Source organism: Gorilla gorilla, chromosome 9 (genome assembly GCF_029281585.2).
Source record: "Gorilla gorilla gorilla isolate KB3781 chromosome 9, NHGRI_mGorGor1-v2.1_pri, whole genome shotgun sequence".
NCBI lineage: Eukaryota > Metazoa > Chordata > Mammalia > Primates > Hominidae > Gorilla > Gorilla gorilla.
This window is the reverse complement of record NC_073233.2, coordinates 50,252,002-50,267,703: the sequence shown is the minus strand read 5'-3', so window position 1 is coordinate 50,267,703 and position 15,702 is coordinate 50,252,002. Positions and strand designations below refer to the sequence as shown.

General features: G+C 41.6%; 1 protein-coding gene and 1 pseudogene across 2 annotated transcripts in view; both read right to left on the bottom strand.

The window, feature by feature from the left end:
• The window catches only part of ALKBH3 (alkB homolog 3, alpha-ketoglutarate dependent dioxygenase), a 39,509-nt gene that overhangs the window by 17,217 nt on the left and 6,590 nt on the right, over window positions 1–15,702 (bottom strand). For both annotated transcript variants that reach the window (XM_004050972.5, XM_063711078.1), the window contains exons 6-8: window positions 13,194–13,297; window positions 10,905–10,993; window positions 1,305–1,514 (exon numbers count right to left, since the gene is read on the bottom strand). In XM_004050972.5, coding sequence (XP_004051020.3) covers window positions 1,305–1,514; window positions 10,905–10,993; window positions 13,194–13,297 — 403 coding nt within the window. The remainder of the gene's footprint in view (window positions 1–1,304; window positions 1,515–10,904; window positions 10,994–13,193; window positions 13,298–15,702) is intronic.
• Window positions 1,528–10,894, bottom strand: LOC129525274 (SEC14-like protein 1; annotated as a pseudogene).

The following is a 15,702-nucleotide window of genomic DNA, read 5'->3' as shown; positions in this document are numbered from 1 at the left end:
GGAAACCCAAATACACACCAGGAAAACACTCAGTCTGTTAACTGTATTCTTATGGAAGTATATCTGACGAAGAACTGACACAAGAACTAATAATGATGTGGTCTGGCTTAGGTCTATTCCAAAATCAGCCTGGGCCAGGTGCAGTGGCTCATGCCTGTAATCCCAGCACTTTGGGAGGCCGAGGTGGGCGAATCACCTGAGGTCAGGAGTTTGAGAACAGCCTGGCCAACATGGCAAAACCCCATCTCTACTAAAAATACAAAAATTAGCCAGGGGTCCTGGCACGTGCCTGTAATCCCAGCTACTCGGGAGGCTAACGCAAGTGAATCGCTTGAACTGGGGAGGCAGAGGTTGCAGTGAGCCGAGATCGTGCCACTTGCACTCCCGCCTGGGTGACAGAGTGAGACTCCATCTCTAAAAAACAAGCAAACAAAAAAACAGCCTGTTGGTTGGCCTTCCACACTGACTGGGTCTGGTTTAATATTATAAGCTGAATGATCAGGAATGCTGGTTAGGAAGAGATACAAACACTGAAAATAAAATAATTGGCTCTTTTCTTGGCATTACTATCTTTCTTAGTCATAAAGGGCTACAGTTTTGATTTTTTAAAAATTAATAACCCTAGTATTCCTCAAATGTCACATAATCGAGGTAAGCGCTGGGGTGGAAACTGAAGTTATTATATCATTATTAATTTTTTGGTCACTGTTTTTCTACCTGAATGTGGACAGATCACCATCTCTGATAATCTGGCTTGAGTTTCCTCTCTCTGAAAGAGTTAGATTCACCTGTATTTCAGGAGAAGGCTAAGAAGGAACAAACATATGTGAATGCTCCCTTTCAGAAAAGTGGCCATTATTACCATGAAGAACACTTAAAATAAAGGTTTCTTCAGGGACGTCTTCCTTAGCCTCCTTCCTCTTCCTTAGCCTCCCACTAGCTTGAGTCATTCTTCTAAGGCTTTCCTTCACAGCATTGATCACAATTGCAATTATCTGAGTAATTGGCAATATTTATCTACCCCAACTAGACTGTATCTCCAGGAGGACAGGGAGTTTATCATCAATGAAATGAGCCGCCAGCACCTAGCATAAAGGCAGCCAATTCTTGTTGGACATGTAAATGAATGAAGGAGCACTTTGGAAGTCAAAAGTTAACCATGGGGAAGTAGTCACTTGAAAATGTTTCATCAACAAAATGTGTATTCCCATGCTCGAAATCTGAAAGTAGAAGCTTTTAGGAGTTCTACTTTTTCCACAGACTAATAAGAGGCAGGAAGAGCATAAGAAAAAGAGAATACTCACTGGTGGTGGCTTCTTTCTCATCTCAAATGTGCGTGTGGCACCAAAACTTAGTGAAGCAATAATGGGGCACCTGCCTAGTGAGGGTTCATCATCACTGTGCCAGTCCACGCTGTCCTTCTCATTGCGGTAAAGATTGCAGAGTAAGGAGTTGAAGGTGTGGCCAGTGTTCTCTTCAATGCGGTTCTTTAGTGTGCGCAGCACAGGATGCCACTGCGATCCACAGACCAAGAAAAGGGCAAGACAGTCGCATTACACACAAAATGACAGCCGCATGGAAAAACAGAAAAGAAAGGGCAAAATCAGCCAAGTTATAACCAGGGCATGTAATAAGCAAACCACTTGGAATGCAATAAACAGAAGGCAAGAAAAGTAGTTTAATTCCCTCCCATCATTTCTATTTTGAAGCAAGTTGATCTCTGCAATTTTATAAAAGTACTAAATTTAGTACAGCAATATCATGAGGACCAGAATCTATCTAACCATCTCATCCTTTCCATGTTAAATACATGGCCTTTGCCATGTTATTTTCATCAGTATCTTCAGGGCAGTGACTTTGGTAAGTCATTAAGGTGGTAAGTGGAGCAGCAAAGCTGATATGTCACTAGGTAGTCAGCAGACCCAGACTGAAGCCTGAAGAGTGAAACAACTTTCCTGCTGGGTGGCCCTCTGTTCGTTCTATTCCTATTTTATCCTGATGGGGAGAAGTGCTTTTTAAAAATGATCTTTAATATTTCCAGAGTGGCTAACTTCCAAAAAACATAACCTAAAGAGTAAAAACATTCTTTTCTAAAGAATGAGAATCATGATATACTCTTGACAAGTGTATGAGCCATCAACTACAGAAGACTTAAATAGGTTCCATGGCCCTGCCTCCTGGGCACTGGGTTCACTGATGTAATTCATATTTGGAACTGTCTTGCCATGTATATTACAGGAAGCTTTGACCCCTGACCTTAGATTGTACTTGGGAGCTACAAACAACATAGCTTATATTGGTTCTTGCTAGAATTCTTTTCTCCCAGAAATCTCGAGTACTTTACAAAGCTTCCTTTAGAACAGTGGTTCTCAAATTTTACATGAGAAATTATTGAGGAGCCCAAAGAACTTTTGTTTATATGGGTTACAGCCGTCAGTTTTTATCATATTTAAAATTAAAAATGAAAAAATTTTCAACTACTGGTTAATTCATTTAAAATGCAAGGACAGGCCGGGCAACATGGCTCACACCTGTAATCCCAGTACTTTGGGAGGCCGAGGCGGGTGGATCACGAGGTCAGGAGTTCAAGACCAGCCTGGCCAATATGGTGAAACCCTGTCTCTACTAAAAATACAAAAATCAGCTGGGCATGGTGGCATGCGCCTGTAGTCCCAGCTACTCGGGAGGCTGAGGCAGAAGAATCACTTGAACCCGGGAGGCGGAGGCTGCAGTGACCTGAGACTGTGCCACTGCACTCCAGCCTGGGTAACAGAGCGAGACTCCGTCGCAAAAAAAAAAAAAAAAAAAATTAAATTTAAATAAAAAAAATGCAATGACAAATCCATTACATGTTAACATCAACATTTTAATGAAAAATAACTATAATTTCCAACACAAATAATTGAATAATTGATGAGAAGGGTGACACTGTTTTACAAATCTTTTTAATATCTAACTTAATAGAAGAGAGCTGATTCTCATATTTGTTTCTGCATTCAATCTGTTAAAATAGGTTGTTTTTATTGAAGTATATGAAGGAAATTGGCTTCACATAAGTATGTAGTTTACAGCCTTTTCAAATAACTGTAGATATTCTTCTTTGATATTATACCAAAACTCAACAAGTACTGGTTTCCTTTTTTTTTTTTCCTGAGACCACGTCAATCTTTTAATTGGTATAGAAACTACTTTTATTTCAAGAGAGCCCTTGTGCTCTGGTTTGATTTTGTGCACAACATATACAAAATCTATGGCTATTGAGTTAAGGTAGGATCAGTGTTAAAACTACCTGCCAAGATAGTTTTGGGATGAAATGACTATGTTTACCATCTGGAGAGCTATTTGCTCTCTAGAGGTGAGAGGAGTCTGTACAATGTCGCTGCTTGGCGGGAGGGTAGAGCTGGCTGTCCGAGGAGAGGCGGCCATCCCCTCTGCACACTAGGTGCAGGTGGTGCGGCACTAGCTGGAAATCATGGAGCTGGAGTGGGACTGGCTGGAGAAGGTGGTGGTGCACTCAACTGGGAGAAGCCACTGTGGCTGGACTCCAGGCTCGTCATGGAACCTCTGAAATCCTCGGAGCCTATCACCTTGGCATAGTACATCACTTTACAGTTGTGCAAAGAGATCTGCAGGGACGCGAGCACATCATCCACCTGGGGCAGGCTGCTGATGGTGCACACGGGCACGCTGTGGAATTTCCACTGCAGGATGTAGAGGCCCGGCCACGTGGTCACATGGGAGCCCGGCACGCCTTCTCCTTCTTTGCAGATCAGAGGCAATTCCACCATGCTGTAGTCACGGCCCCACTGCCAGACTTTGTCTATGAGCTGCACATTGTTCCCACCTGGAGAGGTGGGGCCCCCAGGGAGTCCTTTTTGGGTGGCTGTGGCGACCTCTTGGAGTGATAGATGTTAAAGACAATGTCCCCTTTGTACAAGTTGAAATTCCAAGTGATGACTGAAGAGGCATCCACAATCTGAATGAGAATCTTGTGTGGGGATCCTTTGAAGATGCTTGCAGAGTGGTAGATGGTCTCAGTCCAGAGCTTGAGGTCTTCGTTCTCCAGCTCCTCCATGGTCCAGTACAGAGATTTGGGGACCAGTCCACCCTCTGGCACTTTGCACATGCACTCTCCACTCAGGAAATCTGAAATAATCTATCAATGTAATCCAGCAGGCCTCCAGGACCCTGGTAGTCATTTCCTGCATAAATGAGGAATTTCCTTCTGGTGTTGTCATCAATAAATGGACTAACCAGCGTCCAGAGCACAGGAAATACCCTGGGTGCCCGCAGGATGAGAAGTCGGCCCAGTCTCTTAGGGTAACTGGCCTTCACCACCTCGATGATCCACCGCAGCACTTTGACATCAGGTCTCCATAAGTGGCGCATGTTCACCCCTTCCAAGTCCGCCAGGCAGGTCCATGAGCTGATAGGCCAAACAAAGACTTTTGTATTCTCTTCACATCGCCTTAGCTCTTCTTCATTTATGGAGAGAACGTATCTCAGCAGGGCTTCCTCCCCGAGTGCTCTCACCAAGCCGTTGGTGTCCATCTGCCCTAGCCTGAGCACACAGAGGGGCCACCCATCTTTGTCGTGATGATGCCAGCCTCCCGTGTAGTAATTCTGAAGGACCTGTGGAACGGCCCAGGTAGGAAGAATGTAGTCTACCTGGTGCTGCTTCCTCCACGCCAAAGATTGACAAATGATCTCTCTGGCTTTGTCAATATTAAAATCCCATGCACATAGGAACTGAAGAATATGCTCATCTTTTGGAATTTCACCCTTGTGGGTCTCCTGGAGCCACCCGCAAAGTCTAATGAGACAGCTCTCCTGCAGCGGAGTCAAATCGCCCAGGTATCTCTTGAAGTAGTCAGCATCTAGTTTGTTATCAGGGGTGCCCACCACGGGCTCAGGTGCGCTGGGGCTGCTGAGGGCATCGCCACTCAGACCCTCCTTGAGGACAGCATCTGGGATGACAACAGCCATGGACGCTGCTTGTTTCTTGCAGGATGACGAAGATGTCTCTGAAGAGGGCGTGATGGAAGGTAGAGTCCAATGGGGCACAAAGGTTATGCCTTCTTCTAAATGGCGAAGGTAGTATTCAATGATTTTCTTTCCTTTTTTTAATATTGCTGGTATATTGTTTCATTGCAATTTTTTCCATGGTACTTTCAAAACCAAAGAAAGATTTAATATCTAAACTTGCAGACTGTTCAAAACACATCCAATCTTCATTTTCAGGGTGAACGGTATAGCAATTGGAAAATGTTTCATTATGAGCCTCAATGTGCAAAGTACGTTCCCAAGAATTCAGTGAGTTCTTCTGGACAAAATAAACGTAATCAACTCCTGCAATCTTCTTCAGCAGTCTTGGTGCATCTACATCCAGCTTGCAGCGCCTTTCAATGACATGAACAGCCCCATCTTCATTCTTGAATTCATTCACAGTGTCACTGCCCATGAATGTCGGAATCAAAGGACACGTAGGGAACCTCCCTTCATAGGCAGCCATAATTAATTTGAAGGGGTATTTGTATACCCTCACTGGTGACTGGTATTTTTGCACCATGATGGTAATACAACAGCAATCCTTTCACACCTGTCTTGCCAAGGATAATCATTAAGTATGGTATTTTATGCTGAATATGGTGAGAGGATATTAAAACATACAAAACTGAATATTCTCAAAGAGCCCAAAGTCTAGCTCTTGTCAGAATGGCTGGGACTGGGATGTGGGGTGGCGAGGGGCGCTCATACCAGCAGCTCTGCGGAGCAGTCGCGGTTCCACTAACAGGTGCTGACTTCTTAAAGGTTAGTTGCAATATGGAATCTGAAACCATGTCAAACTTTTCATATTATTTTATATATAAAGCCACTGTCAGCCAGGGCAATAAACTGAGACCCCTCTCTATAAAAAATAAGCCAGGCACAGTGGCAAGTTTCTTGTCCCAGCTACTTAGGAGGCTGAGGCAGGAGGATCGCTTGAGCCCAGGAGTTCAAGGCTGCAGTGATCTAGGATTGAGCCACTGTGCTCGCTCTAGCCTGGGCAACAGAGCAAGACCCTGTGTCTCTAAAAAAAAAATGCTTTAAATAAAAAAAAAAATAAAGCCATTGGTCCAGCCTACACTTTGAATAAATCTTTAACCTTGTATGGTTTTGTAACATCAACCACTGGTCATCTGGAAAATATTAGTTCACTAAGTTACACAGATCTTCTAAATGCTGACACATTTCATTATAAAATAACAAAAAAAATTCTCATCCAACAATATTACCACTGATCTCAGCAGAAAAGCCTAAATAATGGGAAGAAGTCAGGCTCAAAGTGGCTGTGATGGTTAATATTGAATGTCAACTTGATTGGACTGAAGGATACAAAGTATTGATCCTGGGTGTGTCTGTGACAGTGTTGCAAAAAGAGATTAACATTTGAGTCAGTGGGCTAGGGAAGGCAGACCCACCCTTAATCTGGTGAGCACAATCTAATCAGCTGCCAGTGAATATAAAGCAGGCAGAAAAATGTGAAAAGGAGAGACTTGTCTAGCCTCCCAGCCTACGTCGTTCTCCCGTGCTGGGTGCTTCCTGCCCTCAAACATCGGACTCCAAGTTCTTCAGTTTTGGGACTCAGACTGGCTCTCCCTGCTCCTCGGCTTGCAGACAGCCTATTGTGGGATCTTGTGATTGTGTAATTAATACTTAATAAACTCCCCTTTATATATATATATATGTGTGTGTGTGTGTGTGTATCTATCCTATTAGTTCTGTCCCTCTAGAGAACCCTAATAGTGGCAGATACCAGTTTTCTAAAATTCTAATTTTTGCTTGAAAACTCAACTTTTATCATTAGTAAAAAAATCTTGTCCATTGTTTTCCTTGAAGTGACATTCACGTCACTCATTTATGAGGAAATGTCTGCCAAATACTCAAGTTTGAATAACCACAGTCGGTCTGCCAGTTGTATTTTAAGCAAAAACAATCCACAACAAAAGTAGCTAGTTCAGCTTACAGCTCAAACAATCACACTTCAGTTTGTAGCTGGAGTACTTTAGGGACACTTTTAATTTCATTAAGAAGACTATTGGGAAGACACATACTCAAAGACCAAGATTTAATAAAATGAATAATGTTTACTACTTCATCAATAGACATTCTTAAATGAAACTGGCATTTTTTAAAGTTTACACTGGAAGCGCATGATGATGACGAACACAATGACTACTAGCACAGTTTGGTGACAATGGCTTGATTCATGCTAAGGTGCTGGCAGCTTTATCCACCATTACCATCAGTGCAAACCCAACACAATGAAAATACCATACAGACTTAGTATTATTATGAAAATAGTTTTACTTGTAGATTCCCAAAAAAGGTTTCATGAACCCTCTCCAGGGATCTACAGATTACACTCTAAGAACTGTTACTTTAGGGAACTCCTTGAATGTCTATCGCATTAGTCTGTTCTCATGCTGCTAATAAAGACATACCCAAGACTGGGTAATTTACCAACAAAAAGAGGTTCAATGGACTGACAGTTCCACATAGCTGTGGAGGCCTCACAATCAAGGCAGAAGACAAAGGAGGAGCAAAGTCCCATCTTACATGGCAGCAGGCAAGAGCGCACGTGCAGGGAACTCCCATTTATAAAACCATCAGATCTCATGAGACTCATTCACTACCATGAGAACAGTAAGGGGGAAAATGCCCCCATGATTCAATTATCTCCACCCAGCCCTGTCCTTGATACACGGGGATTATTACAATTCAAGGTGAGACTTGCGTGGGGACACAGCCAAACCATATCATGTTATATGTTTCGCAGTGAAGAAACAGACGTTCAGCAAAGGAAGGAATATTATTGTTACTATTATTAAGTATATCCCATGGTTGTCAGGTAAAACTGCCAGGGAAGCTTACATAATCACTCAGCTTTACTCTGATGTGAAAACCATGGTTAAAGATGGAATTCTTTGTTGTGGATATTACATTATAATATTATATTCTAAGCAGAGGATTTTAAAAAATAAACAGCAAAAACAACAAATAGTTGGCTAATGGGACACCTGGGGAGACTCAAGAAGCCTCCAGAAGTTGGAAGTTTCTTTATCTCTTGTTCTCCTTTTTTATTGTGGTAGAAAAACACATAACATGAGATCCACACTCATAAAACAAAAATATTAAATTAACCTTTGTTCAAGAGAATAAATTCCAAAGTGAAATTCCAATAATAATGTCAGCAGGCTGTATTTCCTATTTACTTTACAGCTTTAAATTTATCTTCATAGCGATAAAGATCAGATGCTAGAATTACACACTTAACAAGAAAAACAAGAATGTAAAGGAGGAAGATAGGCTTTTTTCTCCAATGTTACTGAGAATCTAATTAGCACTTCCCTGACTTGCTCAGGGACTGAATACTGAGATAGCATAAAGTTTGTGTTATGTTTCTAAGTAGGTATTTTTTTTCTGGGTTATTTTTGGTACTGAAACAGTGAGAAAAGGAAGAAAAAGGGGGATAATGAACTAGAGGATTAATTTAGACTCTCCAACCAATACTCTATATTCAGATGCCTCAGAACTGAACGTCTAAATTAAAATTCAGCATTATCTCACTGTTCAGTGAAGACATTTTATCCTTAAAAGACATTTTAGGAAAAGAATACAAAAAATATGAATCACAGAAGTGAAAGGACCTATTCAGTGGATTTCAAACAGTGTTGTATAGAGTTCTAGGTACCTCAGAGGTACCTCTGGGTCTACAGGAGAAGAAAGGAGAGGTCAAGTTGGTGGGACTCCCAGCCTGTCAAGGCTCTGATCTGTTTTATACACTGGGCTCATGTGAGATTTACTTTGAACAAAAACTAAAACAAGTTTAAAAACCCATGACTGAAATTGCTCATTTTGTACGGGATATTAAGCTTCAGGTAATGACAATTTTTAAACTAAACAAGTACTCCCAACATATATATACATACATTAGTGAATCCACCTTTAAAAAATTCTGAGAGGTTGGGGTGTGGCCGATAATCACAACTATTAAAGGAAGCTGAGGCAGGAGGAGCACTTGAGCCCAGGTGTTCAACACCAGCCTGGGCAACATAACAAGACCCTATATCTAAATTTAAAATGAACATAAATAAAAATCTGAGAAAGGGTAGCTCTTTTTTGTTCAAGACAGTATATAAATGAACTAAATATATCACCAATAAAGACAAAGTTATGAGCCAGCCAAATCCGAATTAAAGAATTCTAATTTGACCACATTATGTTGTCCAGGCTGGTTATGAACTCCCGGCCTCAAGCAATCCTTCTACCTTGACCTCCCAAAGTGTTGGGATTATAGACATGAGCCACCACACCTGGACTATTTTATTGTTACAGAAAAAAAGATTCTCTAGGTATATTGTCTAAAATAACAAGATTGGAACCAAAACATGGGGTAGAATTATCAAGAATTTTAATATTCTTCCTGTTTATGTGTAGTTTCTAAATTTTCAAAAAGCACATACTACCAACATTTAAAAAAAAGGATTGTCATAAATTATTTTGAAGAGTTGTCAAAATGTTCCCAAAGTGACGGACAATAAGAGGCTACTTTACTCAGCAGATCCTGTGTTTATTCCCACCGGTTCTTAACCAGGGGCAATTTCGCCCCCCAGCAGATGTTTAACAGTGTCTTGAGTTGGTTTTGGTTGTCACAGCTGGGTGAGGGGTGCCACTGACATCTAACAGGTGGAGGTCATGCATACTGGTAAACATCCTACAATGCAAGGGATAGACCCACAAGAAAGAATTATCCAGCCCAAAATGGCAATACTACTGAGGTTGAGAAATCTTGTTTTAGAAGATTAACTAGAATGAATGAGAAAGAACTTCCCCACAGCCCATTTAATCCTCAAATTCTCTGCTATGACTACTGACAAGAAGATAAATTAATTCTGACAGAAACAAGGAAAGCAGGCTATGTTGGACTGGCCTAATTCTATTATCTCCATGTTTCAAAATCAACCTCAGATATAAAGGGTCTCGGCACTTCCCTGGCTCACATTCTAAATGCAGCCCTTGAAACCAAAGCATGCAGCTATCTCCTTACGTGAAAAGGCCATGTTCCCTCAGTCAATGTTTTCTCCCTGAACATTTTAGTAAAGTGGTAGCTTGCAATTACAAATTTCTAGAAGCTCTGAAATGTGTCACATTTCTGTGTATCCCAATGCCATAAGCAAAACTCCATTTTCTTCAAAGTCTCTTTCAATAAAACATAACATTATTTGCCAAAGGCAAGATTCCAGGAACTAAACAGGGAGCTATTTCTTGGACCTTAACTCTATCCCCTGGATGAGCTTAATTTATATACTAGAATATCTTCGTCTACTTTCATGGAAATTTTTTAAAAGCAAAAGCAGCAGCAGAAACAAGCCAAAGCAAAATCAGACGGAAGTCTGAGAACTGCAGCCATAGAATAAATACAAAGTTAACAAGAAAAACATCAGATTTTTTTTCACAAATAGCAAAAGAGCCTGAGAAACAGAAAAAGACATATTGACCTCACTCGTCAGTCATAAGGACTCAGCCCCACAGCAAATGCATACCAGGGTGTACACAGAAGGAATACAGCTAGAAAAGCTTGGGAAAGAGGGATATTAGGAGAAGAAATAGTTCATTTTCCTGAAATGCTAGACTCTGGTTCAGTTTACTCTAGTTCTAGTTTTTTCTCATCCTCTAGCTCATCTATGGATCAAAAGCACATGAAGGATGACAAGCACAAAGACTCAATGTTTCAACCCAGAGAGGTTTTTTGAACTAGGAACCAGCATGAATCTCTGCAAGGTAATTTGTTGTTATTTTATAGCACTCAACACATAGTATATAGTCTATAAAACCATACCAATGACAATATGTTGACATACGTGAGGATTTGGTTCCATAGTGATTCTTGAATAAGTGTAAGGAAGTTCTCCATACCATGCTGTAAGTCTTGGTTGCTGATAAGTTATATCTAAGAAAGAAAATACAGGCCTTTGAAATGGTTTAATGCTATTTAAGGTGTTACTACTGAGTGCCAACTTTGTGCCTTGCAATGTGCTATGAGAAATACAAAAGAAAAGTAAGAATGGGCTGTGACCCAAAGTTCCACCTTCACAGAAGATATGGGACTTTGCAAGTAGAATGGACAAGAGAAACCACTATGTTGGCAGACACTGCATGGGCAAAGGCTCTGAGATGAGAATGTGGGTGACTTGCTTGTATTAGTGATGACATAAACAAGAGAGGGCAAAGAGTCACACTGGGGAACAGTGGGGCTCAGACTAGGGACGGTCTCAAAAAGCAGAATATGGAGACTGAACCCCTGTCTGCAGAAATTTGTGGCACCAACATCCATGTGAGAAACAAGACAAACTGCTCATTCATGTGTGCAATGTTGTGTAAACCTTTTTGATTCAAGGGAGGAAAAAGTGCCCTGACCAACTGTGGCATGCAGCTGATTTTCGTCAGAAGGCTTTGATGTTCCAATTTAGAGAAGCAGTTATCCATAGATCTACTCTTTTTCCCACAACTGGTATCAGCCACAACAATAAGAACAATAATAGTAATAATAATAGCAGCAGCTAATACTCACTGAAGGCTTACTATGTACCAGGCAATCTCATGCATTATCTCATTTTATTAACACAACCACCTTATAAGACATTGTTATTAATTTAATTTTACTGATAAGAAAACCAGGGATCAGAGAGTTACTTAACTGTAATTTGCTTAAAATTAACAACTACTTTGAATGAAAGAGCCAACAATCAAAGCCATGTCTGTCACCAAAAGCCCTGCTGCAGAAACTGTGGGAGTTGAGAGAAGGCTGTCCTGAAGGCTGAGAGAAAGCTGACTCCTATTCTGATGCATGAGTAACAAAAATGAAGCCAGTACAGTTGGTCTTTCATATCTGTGGGTTCCACATCCACCATGGATCAAAAATACTCAAACCATGGATCAAAAATACTCAAAAAATATATAAAAATTACAAATAACAATGCCACAATAAAAAACAGTATAACAACTATTTACATAGCACTTACATTGTATTAGGTATTATAAGTGATCTAGAGATGATTTAAAGGATACTAGAGGATGTGCATAGGTTATATGCACATACTATGATAGTTATTTTATTTTTTTTTGAGACGGAGTCTCACTCTATTACCAGGCTGGAGTGCAGTGGAGCGATCTCGGCTCACTGCAACCTCTGCCTCCCAGATTCAAGCAATTCTCCTGCCTCAGCCTCCCGAGTAGCTGGGACTACAGGTGCGCACCACCATGCCTGGCTAATTTTTGTATTGTTAGTATAGATGGGGTTTCACCATGTTAGCCAGGATGGTCTCGATCTCCTGACCTCATGATCCACCTGCCTCGGCCTCCCAAAGTGCTGAGATTACAGGCGTAAGCCACCACGCCCGGCCACTATGATAGTTTTTATAAAAGGATTTGAGCATACATGAATTTCAGTATCCACAGGGAACAATCCCCTGTGGATACTGAGGGACAACTATATATACTTTGCCTCTTTACAGAAAATTTAAATTCACTCAATGTGCCAGAAAAAAATTCTATGCTAGAGTACAGACGCCCCCAAGTGACCGCCTGTGGTATAACAGGCACTGTTGGCTTGTGGATGCCCGCAGAGATTCAGGTTCCAACTCAGGTAACAAACTGCTGTGTCACTTTTACAAGCTCAGCACAGTACAGATGCTGAAGCTAGAGGAGACTGGACTCTTCTGGCGAAAGTTAAAGAAGAATACAAAGTCAGCAAGGAGTGTGAAAGAATGTATGCAAAATAGGATAAGAAAAAAGAAAGCTCTGTAAGTTTCTATGAAGAAAGGAAAAAGTTGGCACCATTTGAAGCAATAGTCAGTGAACAAACACAAAAGGAGATAACCATAGTTCAGCCAACCAAATGTCCTTTGGTTCCGTGAACTCTCACCTCTATCCTCCTGCCATGTTCTCTCTGATCTCTGGGCCTTCCACCTGCTGTTTCTCCTGCCTGGAATACTCTTCCCTGTCCTTTTTGGCTAATTCTACTTTCTTAGGATCTCAGGTTTTGAATTTCTGTTTAAGACTAGCTTTGGTGAGCAGAGGTGATGGTACTAGGAAACATTCCAGAGAGGGAGAATACGCAGCACCAACTGTGACTTCTGGGATCTACTTACCCTCTCTGATGCCGGTCCTCTGTTTCCAGGGAACATCTTGACAGAGCTGTTCCAATATCCAGTCAGCTTCTTTCACGTCAACAAAGCCAGGATACAAACAGACCCTGGGTGTGGAATGAACATTGTTAACCAAAAAACATGGAAAAGATAAGTTAGACTCTAAATGTTAGTGGAAACAGTTAATCTGGATGCAGCCTGTAATGGGTACATGAAATCATCTTACCACAGCTCCCGCAGCAAGCAGAGCCTAACATCACCCAGGTCATGAGGCTCCAGATGTAAAATAAACTCCTTTCATGTTGGGACAAATAAAAGAGGCAATGAAGGATAAAGGGATGATAGGTGAGGGCTTTTATAGATCATAATTCAAACAGTACTTCAGTACTGCTTAGCTGTGAAACCCTGGGCAAGTTACTGAACCTCTCTGAACTTTGGTTTTCTCATCTGGAACCTGAGATGACATCAACCTCATAGGTTCACTGTGAAGAGTAAATAGAATAATAAGTCCGGGCACAGTGGCTCAAGCCTGTAATCCCAGCACTTTGGGAGGCTCAAGCGGGTGGATCGCCTGAGGTCAGGAGTTCGAGACCAACCTGACCAACATGGTGAAACCCCGTCTACCAAAAATACAAAATTAGCTGGGCATGGTGGCGCATGCCTATAGTTCCAACTACTTGGGAGGCTAAGGCAGGAGAATTGCTTGAACCCGGGGGCGGAGGCTGCAGTGAGCTGAGATCACTCCATTGCACTCCAGCCTGGGCTACAACAGCAAAACTCCATCTCGACAAAAAAAAAAAAAAAAAAAAAAAAAGAATAATAAAATGCCTGGCCCTGTTTTATTTAAACAATTGGTAGTCTTCTGAGACTATGCTAATTCTAGGAAAAGCTACAGCTCATTATGACTGTATCAAAATAAACACAGCTAATGAGGGTTCTTTCTCCCACTGAATATGTGTTTATTTCAACAATGCCAACGCAGCTCAAAATAATTTTGGATATCTTTCTTAAGATACCTTCTGAAAGCCCACGGAAGATTCTCTTAAACTGCCTTGGTAGCAATCTTCACTCTTTGAAGGTGCATCTGATTTTGTGAAAGAGCCAAAGCTTACCTGAAGCCGTATCTAGTTAACAATGAGATATGACCAAAACAATAAAACTGGTTTTCTTGAGTGACTTGCTTTAAAATAAAAGTTTCAAAAAAGGTTATAACCATGGCAGAGCCATTGTTCCAGCAGGAGCTCCTCTGAAGAAATTCATCTAGATGTGTAAGTTCTATTTGTTTTAAATGTCTCATTATTTTATAGTGACAATTAGTATACTCATGCATTAAGGCAATGTTAATGTTTCAATGTTTTTAAATGTTTTTAAAACAATGACTAATGCCTAATATACCCTAAATAGTATATGCTTTAACTACTGAAATCTATCCTAGGCCACGTATGGTGGCTTACGCCTGTAATCCCAGCACTTTGGGAGGCCAAGGCAGGCAGATCACTTGAGCCCAGGAGTTCAAGGCCAGCCTGGGCAACATGGCGAAACCCCATCACTAACAACAACAACAAAAAAATACAAAATTAGCCAGGTGTGGTGGCGCACACCTGTAATCCCAGCTACTCGGAGGCTGAAGTGGGAGGGTGGCTTGAACCCAGGAGGCAGAAGTTGCAATGAGCTGAGATCGTGCCACTGCACCCCAGCCTAGGTGACAGAGCCAGACCCTGTCTCAAAAACAGAAAGACTGCCAGGCGCAGTGGCTCATGCCTGTAATCCCAGCACTTTGGGAGGCCAAGGCAGGTGGATCACGAGGTCAGGAGATCGAGACCATGCTGAATAACACGGTGAAACTTCGTCTCTACTAAAAATACAAAAAAATAAAAATAAAAATTAGCTGGGCATGGTGGCACGCACCTGTAGTCCCAGCTACTCGGGAGGCTGAGGCAGGAGAATGGCGTGAACCCTGGAGGCGGAGCTGGCACTGAGTGGAGATCACGCCACTGCACTCCAGCTTGAGTGACAGAGTGAGACTCTGTCTCAAAACACAAAACAAAAAAAACAAAAAAAGAAATTTACCCTAGTGTAGCAATTTGTAACATTATATACAATAATATACAATATGTAATATACATGAAGTATAATAATATAATGTAGCACTCACAGCACAGAAGTCCAGGCTAGACCCAATTCTAATGTCAAGTTATTATGTGGCACTAAGAAAAAATATTCAGGCCAGACGTGGTGGCTCACACCTGTAATCCCAGCACTTTGAGAGGCTAAGGTGGGGCAGGTGGATCACCTGAGGTCAGGAGTTCGAGACCAGCCTGACCAACATGGTGAAACCCCATCTCTATTAAAAATACAAAAAAAGTAGCCAGGCTTGGTGGCACATGCCTGTAATCCCAGCTACTTGGGAGGCTGAGGCAGGAGAATCTCTTGAACCCAGGAGGTAGAGGTTACAGTGAGCCAAGATAGCACCATTGCACTCCAGCCTGGGCAACAAAAGCAAAACTCTGTC